Here is a 16,125-nt window from a genome sequence, read left to right as displayed (position 1 = left end):
TGTGGCGCCTCCCAGAGGGCAGGAGGGTGAAGAGTCCATGTGATGGGTGACACCGCTTCCTGTAGATGTCTTTTATGGCAGGAAGTGGTGCTCCGGCGATGCGCTGGGCAGTTTTCACGACCCTCTGCAACGCCTTCCGGTCCGAGGCAGAGCAGTTCCCGTACCAGACTGTTATACAGTTGGTCAGGATGCTCTCGATGGTGCAGCGATAGAAGTTCACCAGGATGTCTGAGGACAGGTGGTTCTTCCTCAGAGTCCTCAAGAAGAAGAGGCGCTGGTGAGCCTTCTTGACCAGCTTGGAGCAGCTGGTCGTCCAGGTGAGATCCTCGGAGATGTGGACTCCCAGGAACTTGAAGCTGCTCACACGCTCCACAGCCGTCCCCTTAATGTGGATGGGTGGATGTGGGTCAGCATTCCTCCTGGAGTCCACGATGAGCTCCTTGGTCTTCTCAGTGTTGAGCAGCAGGATGTTTGTGTTGCACCACTCAGCCAGACGATCCACCTCCTCCCTCCCTCATCGTTGTCACTGATGAGGCCAATCACCGTGGTGTCATCTGCAAACTTAATGATGGTGTTGGAACCATCAGCAGGCCTGCAGTCGTGGGTGAAGAGGGAGTAGAGGAAAGGGCTCATCACACAGCCTTGTGGTACACCGGTGTTCATCGTGATTGTAGATGAGCAGCGGTTATCCAGCCGGACATGTTGGGGGCGGTTGGTCAGGAAGTCCAGTAACCAGATGAGGGAGCTGATGCCCAGGTCTGTCAGTTTCCTGATGAGCTGTGAGGGGTGGATTGTATTGAATGCTGAACTGAAGTCTATAAACAGCATTCTGGCGTATTTGTTGTTGTTGTCCAGGTGTGAGAGGACAGAGTGCAGTGCGATGGAGACTGCATCCTCTGTGCTCCTGTTCTGGCGGTATGCGAATTGGTGGGGGTCCAGGGTGGGGGGGAGACAGGATTTGAAGTGTGCTAGGACCAGCTGCTCTAAGCACTTAGTGATGATGGGGGTGAGTGCTGGGTTGTCTGCCATCTGTTCTGCGTTTTTACAACTCTAAATTAACTTTCTTTAATGAATGGTAAAGTTACTTTCATACACATGTATAAAGTTACTTTGGCTCAGGACTGAACTGAATTTATAACAATGCCAAACTGCCACTTTTCTAGGACGCTTCCTGGAAACAGCTGCCAAATGAATTCCATCACATGTTATCTCTGAGGTTGGTTTTTTGCGTGACTTAAACTTAGACTGGTTCTCTGACAGCTTGGATGCACTACACAAACTTTGCATCAATTGAGCAACTGAGCTCTAGTCCAACATGACTAAACAGTACAAACCTACTATGCCTAACTTTTAAAGAAATATTGCATTTAAGTGTCTACTACTCTTGTTTTAATGACCTTGTAGTACCATATCACCCTATTAGAGCACTTCGCTCTCGCTCTGCAGGCCTACTTGTTGTTCCTAGAGTATTTAAAAGTAGAATGGGAGGCAGAGCCTTCAGTTTTCAGGCCCCTCTTCTGTGGAACCAGCTTCCAGTTTGGATTCAGGAGACAGACACTATCTCTACTTTCAAGATTAGGCTTCAAACTTTCCTTTTTGCTAAAGCATATAGTTAGGGCTGGACCAGGTGACCCTGAATCCTCCCTTAGTTATGCTGCAATAGCATAACTGGACTGCTGAGGGATTCCCATGATGCATTGACTGAATATGTTTAATAGGCCTCTCTGCATTGAATCATACTTGTTAGTAATCTTTGGATCTCTTCCACAGCATGTCTTTATCCTGTCTTCCTTCTCTCATGCCAACCGGTCGCAGCAGATGGCCCCGCCCCTCCCGGAGCCTGGGTTAGGGTAGGCTACCTTACAATATAAAGCACCTTGAGGCAACTGTTGTTGTGATTTGGTGCTGTACAAATAACATTGAATTGAATTGAATACTACTCCAATTTTTCCTCAAGATATGAGGAGCTACTGCCCAACAAAATGTGTAAGAAAGGCAGTTTCCAGAGCAACGATATTTCATAAAGGAAAGGAATTTAAAGATTTTAATGAGGATTTTTTTAACCGAACTTTGTTTTAAATAATAAAACTCTGTTATAGTACCTTTTTCATTGCCAGAGCTCACATCACTAACCATGCTGCAATAACCATCCATCTTCTTCTTCTGGCTGCTCCCTTTATGGGTTGCCTCCTTCTCACCCTTTCCCCAGCATCGTCTTCCATCACACTGACCCTCTGCATCTCCACCTCCAGTTTTTTTGTTATAACCACCACCTTCCCCAAGTCATACATGATAGCAAGCATTCAGCATCCTTTGCTGTAAATCTGCTTGTTCTGTCATAAATCACCCCTGACCCTCCTCTCACCTACTCCACCCTGTCTGCCCTCTCTTCTTCACTACTCTCTACTGCTCTATTTGAAAGATTGAACTGTTGAATTCAAATGTTATGCTATGGAAAAATATATGAAATGATTCTTATAAACTTTTTTTACATCACATAATTATTATTATTAATGTTATTTAGGGCAATCGTGGCTCAAGAGTTGGCGGTTCGCATTTTAATCAGAAGGTTGCCGGTTCGAGCCCCGGCTCAGACACTCTCGGTCGTTGTGTCCTTGGGCAAGACACTTCACCTGCTGGTGATGGCCAAAGGGGAATTGTAAAGCGCTTTGAGGGTCTCAAAAAGCGCTGCATGAATGCAATCCATTATTATTTAAACCAACTGTTAACTGTATATTTCTGTACATTTAAGTATTATTATTCATATTGCCGCATTCATTGACCTTGTTTATAGGTAATTTCATTGTTTAATCACATTAAAATGTTCCTAATTTAATGTTTAACTCATTCACTGCCAGCCATTGGCAGTGAATGAGTTAAACCCATTGACTCATTCACTGCAATTGACGGCTATAGACGTCAATGGCAGTGAATGAGTTAAAAGCACTTGAAAAAGGCAAAATCCCATGTAAAAGTAGGGCAACAAACTGTATTGTCATTACTGAAAATAACTGTATTTCATGTGAAAGCTATTTTCTGGTATTATTCTGGCGCCCCAGCTGCCGGGATATTACTGTTTCTTTAGGATTTTTTTTTTACGGTGTGGTTCAGAGCTGTACCCTGATGTAATCCCACAGCCAGCTTGAAACCTTTGTCTCTCATACCACACCCCTCATCGCTGTGTTATTGTCCTCCACCTTCACATACTTCATCGCTCCTCCTGACTTCCTCATGCAGTCCTACAGTTCCTCTCTTGGCACCTTATCATATGCTTTCTCTGGCTCCACAAAGACACAGTGTAGCTTCTGACCTTCTCTGTACTTCTCCAGCAAAGCTCCTCTTCCTCAGCATGAAGCCATACTCCTGCTTCTTAACCCAGCTTCATCTCTTTCCCACAGCCTCATGGTGTGGCTCACTTATTCCTCTCTAGTTACTACAACTGTGCATATCAGCCTTGTTCTGGAAAATCAGTACCAGTACACTTCCATTCCCCAGGCATCCCACCATAGGTATATCATCTGTCAATGATCTGTCAGCAATCTTTTATATGACTGGCAGCTTGTTCTGCACCAAATATTCCACATCGATAAGCTGTAAGGACAACTGGACATGTTTTTAGGGTGAGGACGATCTAATCTAGCGTTCCCTTCCACAGAGGTGGCGATCCTAGTGACTTAAATAATTACCATCCCTTTTAAAATGGCCTTACCTAGCAAAAATCCCTAATAAATTATTATCTAAAACTGTATTTGGGATCAAATAACATTTTACAACCAGAGCAGTCAGAATTTAGATATTTTCCCAGCAGAGCTGTAGCATATATGCTTAATTATATTACTGCAGCTCTCCATAATTACCAGTAATGCACTGTACTTTTCATAGACCTCATATGATTCAGTGGATAATGACATTTTAGTAGATGAGCAGTCCTTTAAATGGTTCTAAGACAATCACAAGTCCAAAACTATGTGCATTGTATTAACAGCTTCACAAAAACCATCATATGGTCCATATTCACTTACCACCTAACCCTAACACCTATGAAGAAAATGAAAGACACACATTGGATGTTTGTATAGAAACAGATCCTGTTTCTCATTCATTAGTTGTACGATCACTGTACAATCCACAGTTTTGACTAAGCTTCATTATAGTCATATCTTTACAATACGACCATAATGAAGCCTCTTGACTCATAAGAGCTTACCACAGGTGTTTCTTTCTTACTCACCATTATATGAAAAAGTGAAATCGTCCTGAACACAGAACATGATACAAATTTAGAAAGCTCTCCTCTACAGATTCCTTGCTTACCTCTGCTCTTTGATTACATTAAAGACAGCGTCTGCAATGTAAGGTTGGAGGACTTTTTTAACACTAACTGCACAATAAATAAATAAATTCTTCACTTTTAATAAACATGAAGAAATAAACAAAGTAAAATGCAGCTGAAATATGTAATTGGTATAAACTGAATGCATACAAATGAATTCAATTGTATTTTCACTACACTCTTTTACATAACATAATACATTTACATATAATTAAATTAATTATTATGTAAGTGTGGACATTTTTGTTCATACTGAACTGAAAAATGTCTTTGCTATCGATAAATCAACCAAGCCACATAAACAATGAAACTTCACATTTTTAAAACAGGCTCGTTACTTTAGGTTTCTCGCGTTTCTACTCGGAGGTTACAGTAGGAGTGCATGTGTCGCGGTACTTCAGCATCTAGCTATTGCGACTGAAAAGGAGTGAGTATAAAACAGAGTGACACTTTTTAAATTGGCAGGTATATAGAAATGCAACGTTTCTATTCGCCCAACAAACATCAGCACACAAACTATTTTTGCGCCATGTGTGGTCGGCTAAAGGTCCAGCTGCTGGACACAGTGAGAACTTTACTCAGAGATGGAGAAAGACGTGAGGCAGAGAGGACAGAAGGAAGAAGAGAGGTTAGATTAAAAGGTAAAGGACGCTCAATAAACTGCAAATTTAAAGCTTACTTCTACTGTTGTCATTTATAATCACATACTGAATTTCCACAAGATGTGTTTTGATAAATTATGTAATTTCATACTGTGATACAAAACTAAGCCTGTAGTTTTTTTTACTTTTACTTGCATAAAGAAGTAGATTTAGTACTTCAACTTCACTTGGAGTATTTTTAAAAACAGGTATTTGTACTTCTACTTAATTAAAAAATGTCTGTACTTTTACCACCTCTGATTATTGAACATGTACTGTATAATGTGCCTGTCTGTATTTTTCTTTGCTTTGTTTGGACATTGTTCCCAATCTTAGTGAGACTGTTTGTTTAATTAAAGGATTTATTATAATATCCTTCTGAAGAATCAATACTGTTTTAAAAAGCGCACGAAATGCTAACTTCAAACAAACTAACACTTCAACATCCAATTAGCGATGCCTCGATGTCAGGAATGTTCCATTCACTCTCATTATAACTGATTAGGTTATCACATTTCTTTAGATCACATTTCAGTCTGGCAGGAAAACGAGGAACTGTCAGAGCAGTGCTTCAACAGTCTGCTTTGCGAGACATGTTCTGACACTCTGCTCTCATTTTTCTCATAAAGAGATATCTTCTTTCATGAATTACAAACACCTGCATGTTTAATTCATTCTGTGTAATCATCATGAGAAAAGCAATGAGTTTTTACAGCACAGTTGTTATGCAAAATAGCAGACTTGTGAGATAAGACACACCATGAATTCATTGCTTTAACCTTGCTCAGAGCACTCGGAGTAACTACGATTTATTTATTTATTTATTTATTATTTTTGCCGGTAAACCTCTTGCAAGGTCAATGAGCAGATCATCCAGTAGAGGGGCACAAGTGTAACTACTTGAGATGGTTGAGGATGAAGAACAAAGCAGAGTGGACTGCTGCTTTTCCTCACAGAATCTAAATCAGTAGCTATTTTTTCAGAGGAATAGTGCTGCTGGTGATAAAGAAGAACTGGTGTAACAGCCTTGCCATGAACCTTGGCTTAGCAGGGAAATTGATGACTTCTGTGGAACTAAAAGAAATATTTAGTTTTCAACTTCCCTAACTCCCCTCTAAATTCCCTGGTAGAAAAGGAAGCGAGTTTCCTTCCCTTTCACACTCAACTTAATGTTATCTTACAAACCAATTTTTCCATTATAATTGCCCACTGCTTTATTGTCATTTATTCAGAGGGAACCTATTGAAGAGAGCTTCAGCAGATGATGAAACTAACTGCAAGTTCGAATGCTAGGATATTTTAGAACCCTAATTAAAGTCAAATCACACCCAAAAACTGTGGGTGACACTACTGTGTTTACCATTAAACATCCCACAAGAAAAGAAAAAAAGGTTCAAAGCTTTGTTGGTGAGTCTTTGAGGCTACTACAACATTCATTATATCCCAAAGTATCAAAGCGCTGGAAAGAATGATCATCATAATGTCCATTTGGGAGGAAATATTTGGGCGTTTGGATGTCAAAACCAATTTAATGCAGACAGGACAAACATTTAGATTAAAGAAAGAACGATCTGATTACAACTATCTGAAATGCTTTCGCCCAACTATGTCTGCCAAACTGAATTTAGGGTGAGGATAGCACAGGAGAAATGTTAAAGGCTTTTTTATTTCAGGAAACGGTTTCAGTATTACACAATTTTGTTGTACAACAGTGGAACATGCTACGAGCTTTCATGCGGAGACTATTTTAAAGAAAAATTCTCAATTAATTAACGAAACATGCAATTTGTTTAGGTTTTTCATCGGGGAATAAAATGATGGTCTCAAAAACTAACACATCAAATGATACACTTGTAAGACTCATGACTTTCCCTAAACTCTTTTACATGTTTCATTACATCCCATGTGCAATGTTTCTGGTGCTCAACATTAAAAAGGAGTCATCCCCTCCAGGCATTAAACATGGAACAATACGATCACGAGATCTCTCTCTGTAAAACAAGGTGGTGTTTGATGGGAAGGAAGTCCTAAAAGTTTCAGCTTTTCTGTTGGATTACAGTTTTCCAGATTCAGATCAGATTATAATCTTTTAATTGGCACTGACAATGGATCCAAACACACTTATCTAATTAGAACGACAGACGACAGACAATTAAAACGGTTATCTGACGTAAGTGATGTTACGGTCAGAACACCATCGCTTTATTAAGTCATTGGAATGGCTTACCTTGTTTAAATTCTCACCAGAAAAGCAAAACAAACAGGTTAAAACACAGTTAATTATCCTGATTTTATTAAGAGCTTCTGCTGAAATAGTTCTGCGTTATGTAACAAACACACTGGATTTAAAAACCAAAAAAGTCACACTGGTAACGTTGAACAAGGACGTGGTGGGGCGTGGTCTGCGGTGCCGTGCGGACGCACCTGCACGACATCCGCAATCACGCCCGCCGTGTTAAAACACGGGGACTCAGGGGTTGGTGTGGGGTTGTGGTGGTGTGATGCAAATATTAAATAAAGATGGCTCAAAACATGGATCTGTGGTCCTTTCGTGCCTTAATTCCACCACAAAGGACATGTCATATATTTATAGAGACAGCTGCCTGCTTTTGAAATATAAACTGAATGTAAGCCTCAATTATTGGAACCATTAACATGAATGAAACGGTTATAAGTAAATGTGTGATTAAATGCCAAGTTATACCCTGCAGTGGACTTATTTTTGTTCAGACAGGGAGGTGAAACTCACCATCAACAAATGAAAGGAAAAATATAGCGTCTTTCTGAATATGACTTCCTAATATCATTGATACAGTGACAATTACAATGACAGCTGATTGGCTCTCATACAACACACATAGAAATACATACGTTTTTGGGAATAACATCTCAAAACAATGCAAACACATATAAATAATAAAGTATTTCCAAAATTCTTACTGATTTTTCATCCAGTCATTTTAATTATGACGCCAGCTAATCAATATGAACATGACATATTGACAAATTTATAATCAAACACGTTTGAACACAGTTCAAAAGAGTGCAACAGCATGTTCAAGAAGTCTGTGAAGAGCCTTCCTTTCCACTTCCTCCATGTAAAGGTTGGCTACAATAGGTGACACGGGGGAGCCCATGGCACAGCCATGTTTGCACACTGTTAGACCTCTGCCTCACCACTACATATTTCAAATACAACGAAGGCTTTTACAGACAAAAACATGGCTGTGCCATGGGCTCCCCCGTGTCACCTATTGTAGCCAACCTTTACATGGAGGAAGTGGAAAGGAAGGCTCTTGGCTCTTTCAAAGGAAGAGTACCCAGCCACTGGTACAGATATGTGGACGACACCTGGGTCAAAATCAAGACACAAGAAGTGGAATCCTTCACTGCGCACATTAACGCTGTGGATAAAAACATCAAGTTCACCAGGGAAGACACAAAGGACAACTGTTTGCCTTTCCTGGACTGCGCCGTGCACATTGAAGAGAACGGCAAACTCAACATCGAAGTTTACCGGAAGCCCACACACACGGACCAGTACCTCCTCTTTGACTCCCATCACCCTCTGGAACACAAACTTGGAGTAATCAGGACCCTACACCACCGGGCAGAACATGTTCCCTCTAAGCCTGAAGGAAAAAAGAAGGAACACACACATGTAAAGGAAGCACTCAAAACGCTATCCTAAATGGGCGTTCTTAAAGTCAGCAAAGAGGCACAGAAAAGAAGACCAGACACCAGCGAGGGAGGATTAGAAAGACAGACGCAACAACATTGTCATCCCCTATGTAGCCGGTGTATCAGAGAAACTCAGGAGAGTTTTCTCCAAGCATGACATCCCAGTGTATTTCAGACCCAGCAACACGCTCAGACAGAAACTGGTTCACCCGAAAGACAAAACGCCAAAACACAGACTTAACAATGTGGTGTTTGCTGTACAGTGCAGCGAGGAATGCTCAGACCTCTACATTGGAGAGACCAAACAGCCACTTCACAAGCGCATGGCACAACACAGAAGAGCCACCTCCACAGGACAAGACTCAGCAGTCCATCTGCATCTTAAGGATAAAGGACACTCTTTGAGGATGCCAATGTTCACGTTTTGGACAGAGAGGACAGATGGTTTGAAAGAGGAGTGAAAGAAGCCATCTATGTCCACTGTGAACGACCATCTTTGAACAGAGGCGGTGGTTTACGACACCAACTGTCTGCCATCTATAATCCAGTTTTGAGATCCCTTCCCAGACGCCTTAACGCCCACTCACATCCTGGGCCAGCTGACCTCAGGAATTCGCATGATAAGGTGGGGCCAGGTTTCACAATGAACACACCCGAAACTCTGGCTGATTGGGACCCACATCCAGTTTCACACCTTGGCTCAGGCGATTAGAGGATCATCAGGGGGTCCTTTTGTCCCTCTGTGGAGGGAAACTCCCACTAGGTTTATATCTGGGACTCTCCACCATTTGACCTTAGAACTGAAGAAGCTTCTCGGATGAGAGGTGAAACGTCTTCAAGCAACTTAAAGAAGTCCAGACGCTTTTCTTTGCAAGCTCCTTTGACCATGTTCAAGAAGGTGCTAACATTGTTCCCTTGGCGTCTGGGGAAGCTGAGAGGAGCCTTCATCGGATCAGAGAAATGACACATTTACACAGCAATAAACTGCCAAATGAAAATGAAATGCTGAAGAGTGAGATACAATTAAAGAATGTAAACATAGCAAAGGGACGTAAAGAGGCTAAACATGAATACATTAATTGTAAATGTGAGCGGCTGAATGAAGAAAGATAACTGCTGAGCTGGTGACAAATAATTCCTTAGAGGTGTTCAGCGGTGTACAAAACCTTCCCATAGTTTCTGCTACCGCAGCCAATTTGATGAGAAATGGTGGTTCCTACAATATTGCTTTAAATGAAAAATACTCAGAGTAACCTGGTGACAGAATTTCTGAGCTCTATACCTACATCTCTGCACCTTATTCTTCTCTTTATCCATATTTTTCAGGCATTTAAAAAAAACTTTTAAACAAACAACTGTGTAAAATACTTCTGAAAGTACTTCTCAAAGTGCCAAAGAAATGCAGGAATACTGTGTCCCCCACATTTCTGCATTTCATCTCACTGCATATAGATGCTGCTTCCAGCGCTGACAATAAAGTCTAACACTAAACAACACTGAACTCCGACATCATATCATCATTTCTGTCAGTAACAAGCTAAAAATATACATATGTCCACTTCCTGTTCTGATAACTAATCCTTTCAACCAGCTGTGGCTCAGGCAGCACTTTTAGTTAGTAAAACACTCACAGCTGGAGTCTTACATTCGTATGTGTCTATACGTCGCTTTCATCAAATTGGTTTTGTATGCCTGCAACAAACACCCAAATATTTTCTCCCGATAATTAATCCTTTTTCTTGTTCAGTGTGAAATTCATTGAAACAATATGATAAATAATCACAACAATCCTCTCAGAGCCACATCAGTATAATGAACCAAGTCAAATGACTTTGCTTCTATTTAAAAAAGAAATCACTAAGCGTGAAAATTCATCAACCTCAGTGGCTGACAGATTTAATAAATGGCCTTTCCCCATTCCCACATCAGGCAAGTGAGGTCTTTTGGGCATGTCCTACCAGGACCACAGAGGGAGACCCCAGAGGTGGCCCATGGCAGCCCGGAGAGTTTATATATGCCCGTTGTCTTGGGAACACCTTGGTGTCCCCCAGGTCATTGCCTGCTTTAGTGGGAATCTGACAAATGTTGTTCTTGTGACAGTGTCAAGGGTCCCTTCAACTCTGTCACCACTGTCCCATAAAACATCTACATGTAGAGCTTCACAGTTAAACATGTTTAAATGTGGTAAATATTTTAAATTTTGTGTATTTTGAATCAAAGTCATTCAATTTCAGGCTAAAAAAATGACACTGCATTTGACAAAGAGCACTATAGACCAACTCATGCAAGTAAGGATTGTGTTATAAATGGCCGTCACATCGTCTTCTGTCATCTAAAGTTGTTATTCTCTTACTGTTTGACAGATGTATGGTTTTCCATTCACATGTATAGGAACGCAGAAGCCAAACTTTTTCACTGTATTCTTTTTAGTGACAGTAGAGTAGCCCAGGGGTGTCAATTTCTATCTGTCTTCCTGCCATTCAGCCTGCTGCTCAACCACTTTGATCCAGAAGGTAACTGAAACAACTGCTGTTAAACTGCAAAGCGATTCAGTTCAGGCATTCATGGTCCTCGCAGAATAAAATCTACTGACATCTTCTGTTTTAACTCCAGATTGACACCTTTGTGATTTTCTTTTCCTTTAGGAAGTGGCTTGACAGCGATCACAGATGACACATCATTCATTCAGCATGGGTCATCAGGTGGGCAGCTGCCTTCGTGGATGTCTCATTAATTTAAGAGCAGTATATCAGATGACTAAATCACCTGAGGGCTAATCCATAATCCCTGTCATCTTAGATGAACACCCTTCATATCCAGCCACAATTTTATTTTATGCCGAAATCTAGTTGGCCCTGTTTATCAATAATGAGTTGATATTTTATGCAATCAATAACAAATGTACCCTATAACTATGATACACAGAAACATGTCTGGAGGTGTTTTCATGAATGAAATTAATCAGTTTTTCTTTACATTTCTGAACTCTTTGGGATTCAAATATAAAAAAAGCTCCCTCTGTGTTTATGAGGCTTCACAAAAATGCTGATAATCACCTGGTGAGTCGAACTTTACCTGGTATAATATCACAGGGAAAATAAGTAAAACAGAGCAGCGCTTTACACTGTTACACACTAACTTGTTGACACTGAATGTTTCAGCAGACACTAAAGGACCGACCTCTTCTCTACAAACTAATCCTGTTCCGACATATTTTTTTTCTAAAACATAATAAATCATGTTAACTGTTAATCTGGGTGAATCTTAAAGCTTTCCACCAACAAGCAAAGTCGGTTCTGCATCAAACTAATTACTGGTCTGTCCTTCAAGTAGAAGTGAGCAGCAGTCTTTATGCTCGAGGTCTACAGAGATGATCTTACAGAAACCTGATCAGTAATACTGTTGATATTACTGTTGATTCAGTCTTATGTGGATATTTTTTATCCGTGCACCAAAAGAATTAAAAATATATTATTACCTAAACTCTTGTCTTTGTGTCATATGTCTAAGAGGACCAGGGATCTTTTAGAGTAAATATTTAGACTTTAGACACGTGCAAAAAGGTTACTGTGTTTTTGTTTTGGAATGTAAAGTGTGAATCTAAAGGGCTCATCCATAATATATCACTTATGACAAGCACTGCTTGTACTACTGTCTCTTTCTGTCTCTCACTTTCTTTCTTTCTCTGGAAAACACGTTAAATAATTAAAAACAAAACAAGTGTTCCAGCAGAAAAGATTTTTCGTTGCCATTAACTGCTCTGAAATTACCAGACTAATCGGTGCTGCTCTGTTCTTCACACAATTACGACTCTCAGAAAATTAATCTGAAATAATTTTGAACATTTAAAAGTTTTAGTCGTTTTCATTTTCAGAGAAGAGGATGTGTTATGTTGGGGTCTTCAATGCACAATAAATTTTATCTGGACAAAACAGAGCACCAAAGGTCACTAACTTCAGGACACTGGTGGAAACTTTTCTCAGGTTCCTTATTTATCCACCAAAAACTAAATCAAACAAAGAAATGACCAAAAGAGTTCACTAGATACTGAACGATGCTGTGAAATTCTGCCCTGTACTGGTCATATTTGAGCATACCCCTGACTAATTTAAGTAACTTAAATAAATGTAATTAAATGGGACATAACTGATCATATAGAGCATTCTCATTCCCACTGCGTAACATACCGACGATTTGTCATGTTTTGGGATGAGAACGTGTTGAACAGAGAGCCTCGTATTTTGGCTGGTCAATGAAGCATAAACATAAACGCTGAAGGCTCAGGCATACGGAAAAATGTAAATTTGATAATTGGATTTATTTTAATTAGTTAGAAACACAGACTATAACAGAAATAGTCTGCTCCACTATATTTATTTTATTATAGGAGTCTAACTTCTGTTTTTTATAAACACATGGCTTCCTTGTTATGTAGACATCTCTTTCTGGACTAAACCTCTGATCCAGCATGGTTACCTTTAGCTCCACCCCAAAGTTGCCTATAAAAAGCACAGAATGACTGCACACACCCGTCCCATGTCTCCAGTGAAAATCTGTTTGCCAGTAAGCATTTTTGAACAGAACAGTACCCAACCTACACTACACACAAAATAAAAGCATATTTTAAATAAACATTGAGATATTTTCTTATCCATCTTATTCCATCAGTCTGGAAGTTAATGTGATTTTTAAGTGAAGCACAAACCACACTCTGAGAGAGAGCTCTTTCAGATACGCTCATGTGTCTGTGCTCATTTGCACCACTAGCTAACTTGCTAAAAGCTAGCTAGAGCATATACTGGATCCAATGATTTGGTTTTTGCTTTGTGTCCCGGACAGATTACATTGCTGCACACATCTCCAGTGATCTGGACCAGAGTAGGATCATCGTGGTTGTTAATCCACAGCTGTTGTAGATGGTCAAGATAACAAGCCAGTGAGACATGTTTCCTGCTTGCCGTGTCAGTGACTGTCGAAATAACACAAATTCTTCAGCACTACCTTAAAAATCACCTTTTATGGGTTGGGTGGGTATGTTCTCGATTTAACCCCCAACCCCAAGTAGCATGTCTGTCCATTTCTCATTAGACATAAAGAGAATGCTCAGGGGCATTGCTTCCACTGTGTAATACATGTCATCAGTTGAGCCCGGTTTAACTCTGCAGCACTGTTTTGGCTCATTTACAGCTCTCTCTGCAGCCCACAGTAACTGCACACAGAGTAGATTTTCTTTGGACTTATGAACCATTTAACAATTCAAACGCTCTCAGTGGCTTTGAACTGCCAAGCAATTCTTTCTTTTTAAACTCTGGCATTTTTTCCTTTATTCATAAATGTTTTTGTGTTAGACTGCAGAATTGCATTGCCCTCTGAATCACGACCACCTCGGCAAAATCCTCAGAGGCCTGATTAAAACTCACAGCAACAGCAATGAATAAAAACAAATGCTGATTACGTGAGGATACAAAACATGTCAGAGAGTTGATGAGAGATAATAATAAAAGTCTGTTTTTACTAGAGTCGACAGAAAGTCTTTGCAATCCTTCAAGTGCAGCATTAAGAAGAAACTCCTTCAGGTACTTTTCAGCTTGGTGCAGCGGTCAGCAAAATCCTACCCTGCTTCACTGCTCGATGACTCCTTTTATTTCTTTTTAGTTGGACTGTCATGACTCCCAAAGTAACACTGAAGAAAAGTGCAGTGCAGAAAATGTCTCTCACCTTACATCTACCGCATCCTCCATGACTGTCATGTCTGTCTTGCATTTGGCTGATGGGTTGATGGCGAGCTCAGCAGGGGGGATGACAAAGCTTTTACTTAATGGCAGCCACATCCCTTCTCCTAGGGTGTACGTGAATCTGCAAGAGGACAAGAAAAGTAGATGAGAGTGTAAGGTAGGGTTGTAGGTTTAGGCTTTTCGGGGGAAAATAGATCATTAAGGCCTTTGAGACTGTTGGCAGCCCCTTTCAACTTCCAGCTGCTAGGAAATTACCCAACCAGTTGGCGAGAGGCTGCTGGAAGTTGCTGACTTTTGCTAGGCGAAACTGTTTGCAAAGAAACAAAATGTTCACTTGCTCCCTGATATATCCCGCCTATTAACAGATGCAATGATGAAGAGCTGATTAGTGTTCTTCATTACACCTATGATAATTATCAAGCAAGCACAGCGTGTCCTTTGAAATGGGTTTATTTTGTCAACAAAAACAGAATTTAGCCGGCGTTCATCATGTTGGTTTTGCCCTGTAACAGGTTCTACTTACAATGACATCATTATTTCAAATTTTGGCAAAACAGCGGTCTAATCATATATATGAGACAAAATACCTAAGAATAATAAAAGTAAATAATAATAACAGTAATAATAATATGATGATGATCTCATAAATGCTGTTTCTTTACATAGAAAAACAAATGTAGAGAATACTACTTTTTTGAATTGTGACTAAAAGTCGTGAGAGTTATTTGAACTGACAGCAGTTGAAATCCTGTTTCTGTGAAGTGTTGAATGGCGAAAGGTTACTACAGTTAAACATATTACTAAGTAGTTCATGAATGGCAACTGCAATGTCTTTTTTGATTTGTGTCTACGAAGGTGTGCAAGCCTTACTTTGCATGTATGATCGTATTTGTAAGGTGTTATTTGGTTTTAGGCTTCTAGTCCTGCAAATGTGACTTTTACAACAACTGAGGGATAAATATTTACAGTATATGAAACTTCAGCAGCACAAACATCAATAGTGAATTTGAGTGAACTGTTATTTCCAAGCAAAGAACAAAATCAAGAAGTTAAAGATCTACAGTCATGGTTCTGGGTCAGCTTGATCCAGCATTCTGAGTTTCGTGGGTTTTGGTATTATTGTGTATTATGGTTTATGATCCGATTCTCTGGTTGTGCTGTTTTGATTATTATTATCTGGTGTTTAATTCTTCTTAAGAGTTTTGTTCTTAGGTTTGGATTCTGTGCTCCCTCTGTTCAGCGTCCAGTCTGTGCCTCTGCGTCCTGGTCTTGTGTCTCTGTGACTGTACATACGTGTCGTATTTCCTGTTTTACTTTGATAGTCTTTGTGCTATGTCAGAGTGTCTACTTTTGCTCCCCTCGCTGTGTCTCCCTCCGGTTCCTCGTTTCCCTCTTTGCGCGTCGTCGGATCGTCTGCATTGCTGCATCGCTGCTGTGTGTCATTCCCTCCATGCCTCAGGCTTCAGGCTAGTTTTCCCAGTATAGGTTTTGTTTGTTCTTTTCTAGTTTTCCTTGCCGTTTATTTGTAACATCTGCTCAGCCATAAATAAAGGCTCATTCTCTGTTAACATCCACATTCATCTCCATTGTCTGCGTTTGGCTCCTTTCTAATCTACACGCTTGGCAAACCATGACATCTACATTAGGCGATAATAACATGGTTTTATACTTTTAATAGTAATATTCCAGTTATATATGTCTTTACTGACATGTTTATTGTCTAATGTTTAAAAGC

General features: G+C 40.2%; 1 protein-coding gene across 8 annotated transcripts in view; it reads right to left on the bottom strand.

Moving 5' to 3' along the window:
• The window catches only part of astn1 (astrotactin 1), a 483,242-nt gene that overhangs the window by 269,475 nt on the left and 197,642 nt on the right, over positions 1–16,125 (bottom strand). For all 8 annotated transcript variants that reach the window (XM_026150133.1, XM_026150134.1, XM_026150137.1 and 5 more), the window contains one exon: positions 14,374–14,511. In XM_026150133.1, coding sequence (XP_026005918.1) covers positions 14,374–14,511 — 138 coding nt within the window. The remainder of the gene's footprint in view (positions 1–14,373; positions 14,512–16,125) is intronic.

Source organism: Astatotilapia calliptera, chromosome 18 (genome assembly GCF_900246225.1).
Source record: "Astatotilapia calliptera chromosome 18, fAstCal1.2, whole genome shotgun sequence".
Classification (NCBI taxonomy): domain Eukaryota; kingdom Metazoa; phylum Chordata; class Actinopteri; order Cichliformes; family Cichlidae; genus Astatotilapia; species Astatotilapia calliptera.
This window is presented reverse-complemented; position numbering and strand designations above follow the sequence as displayed.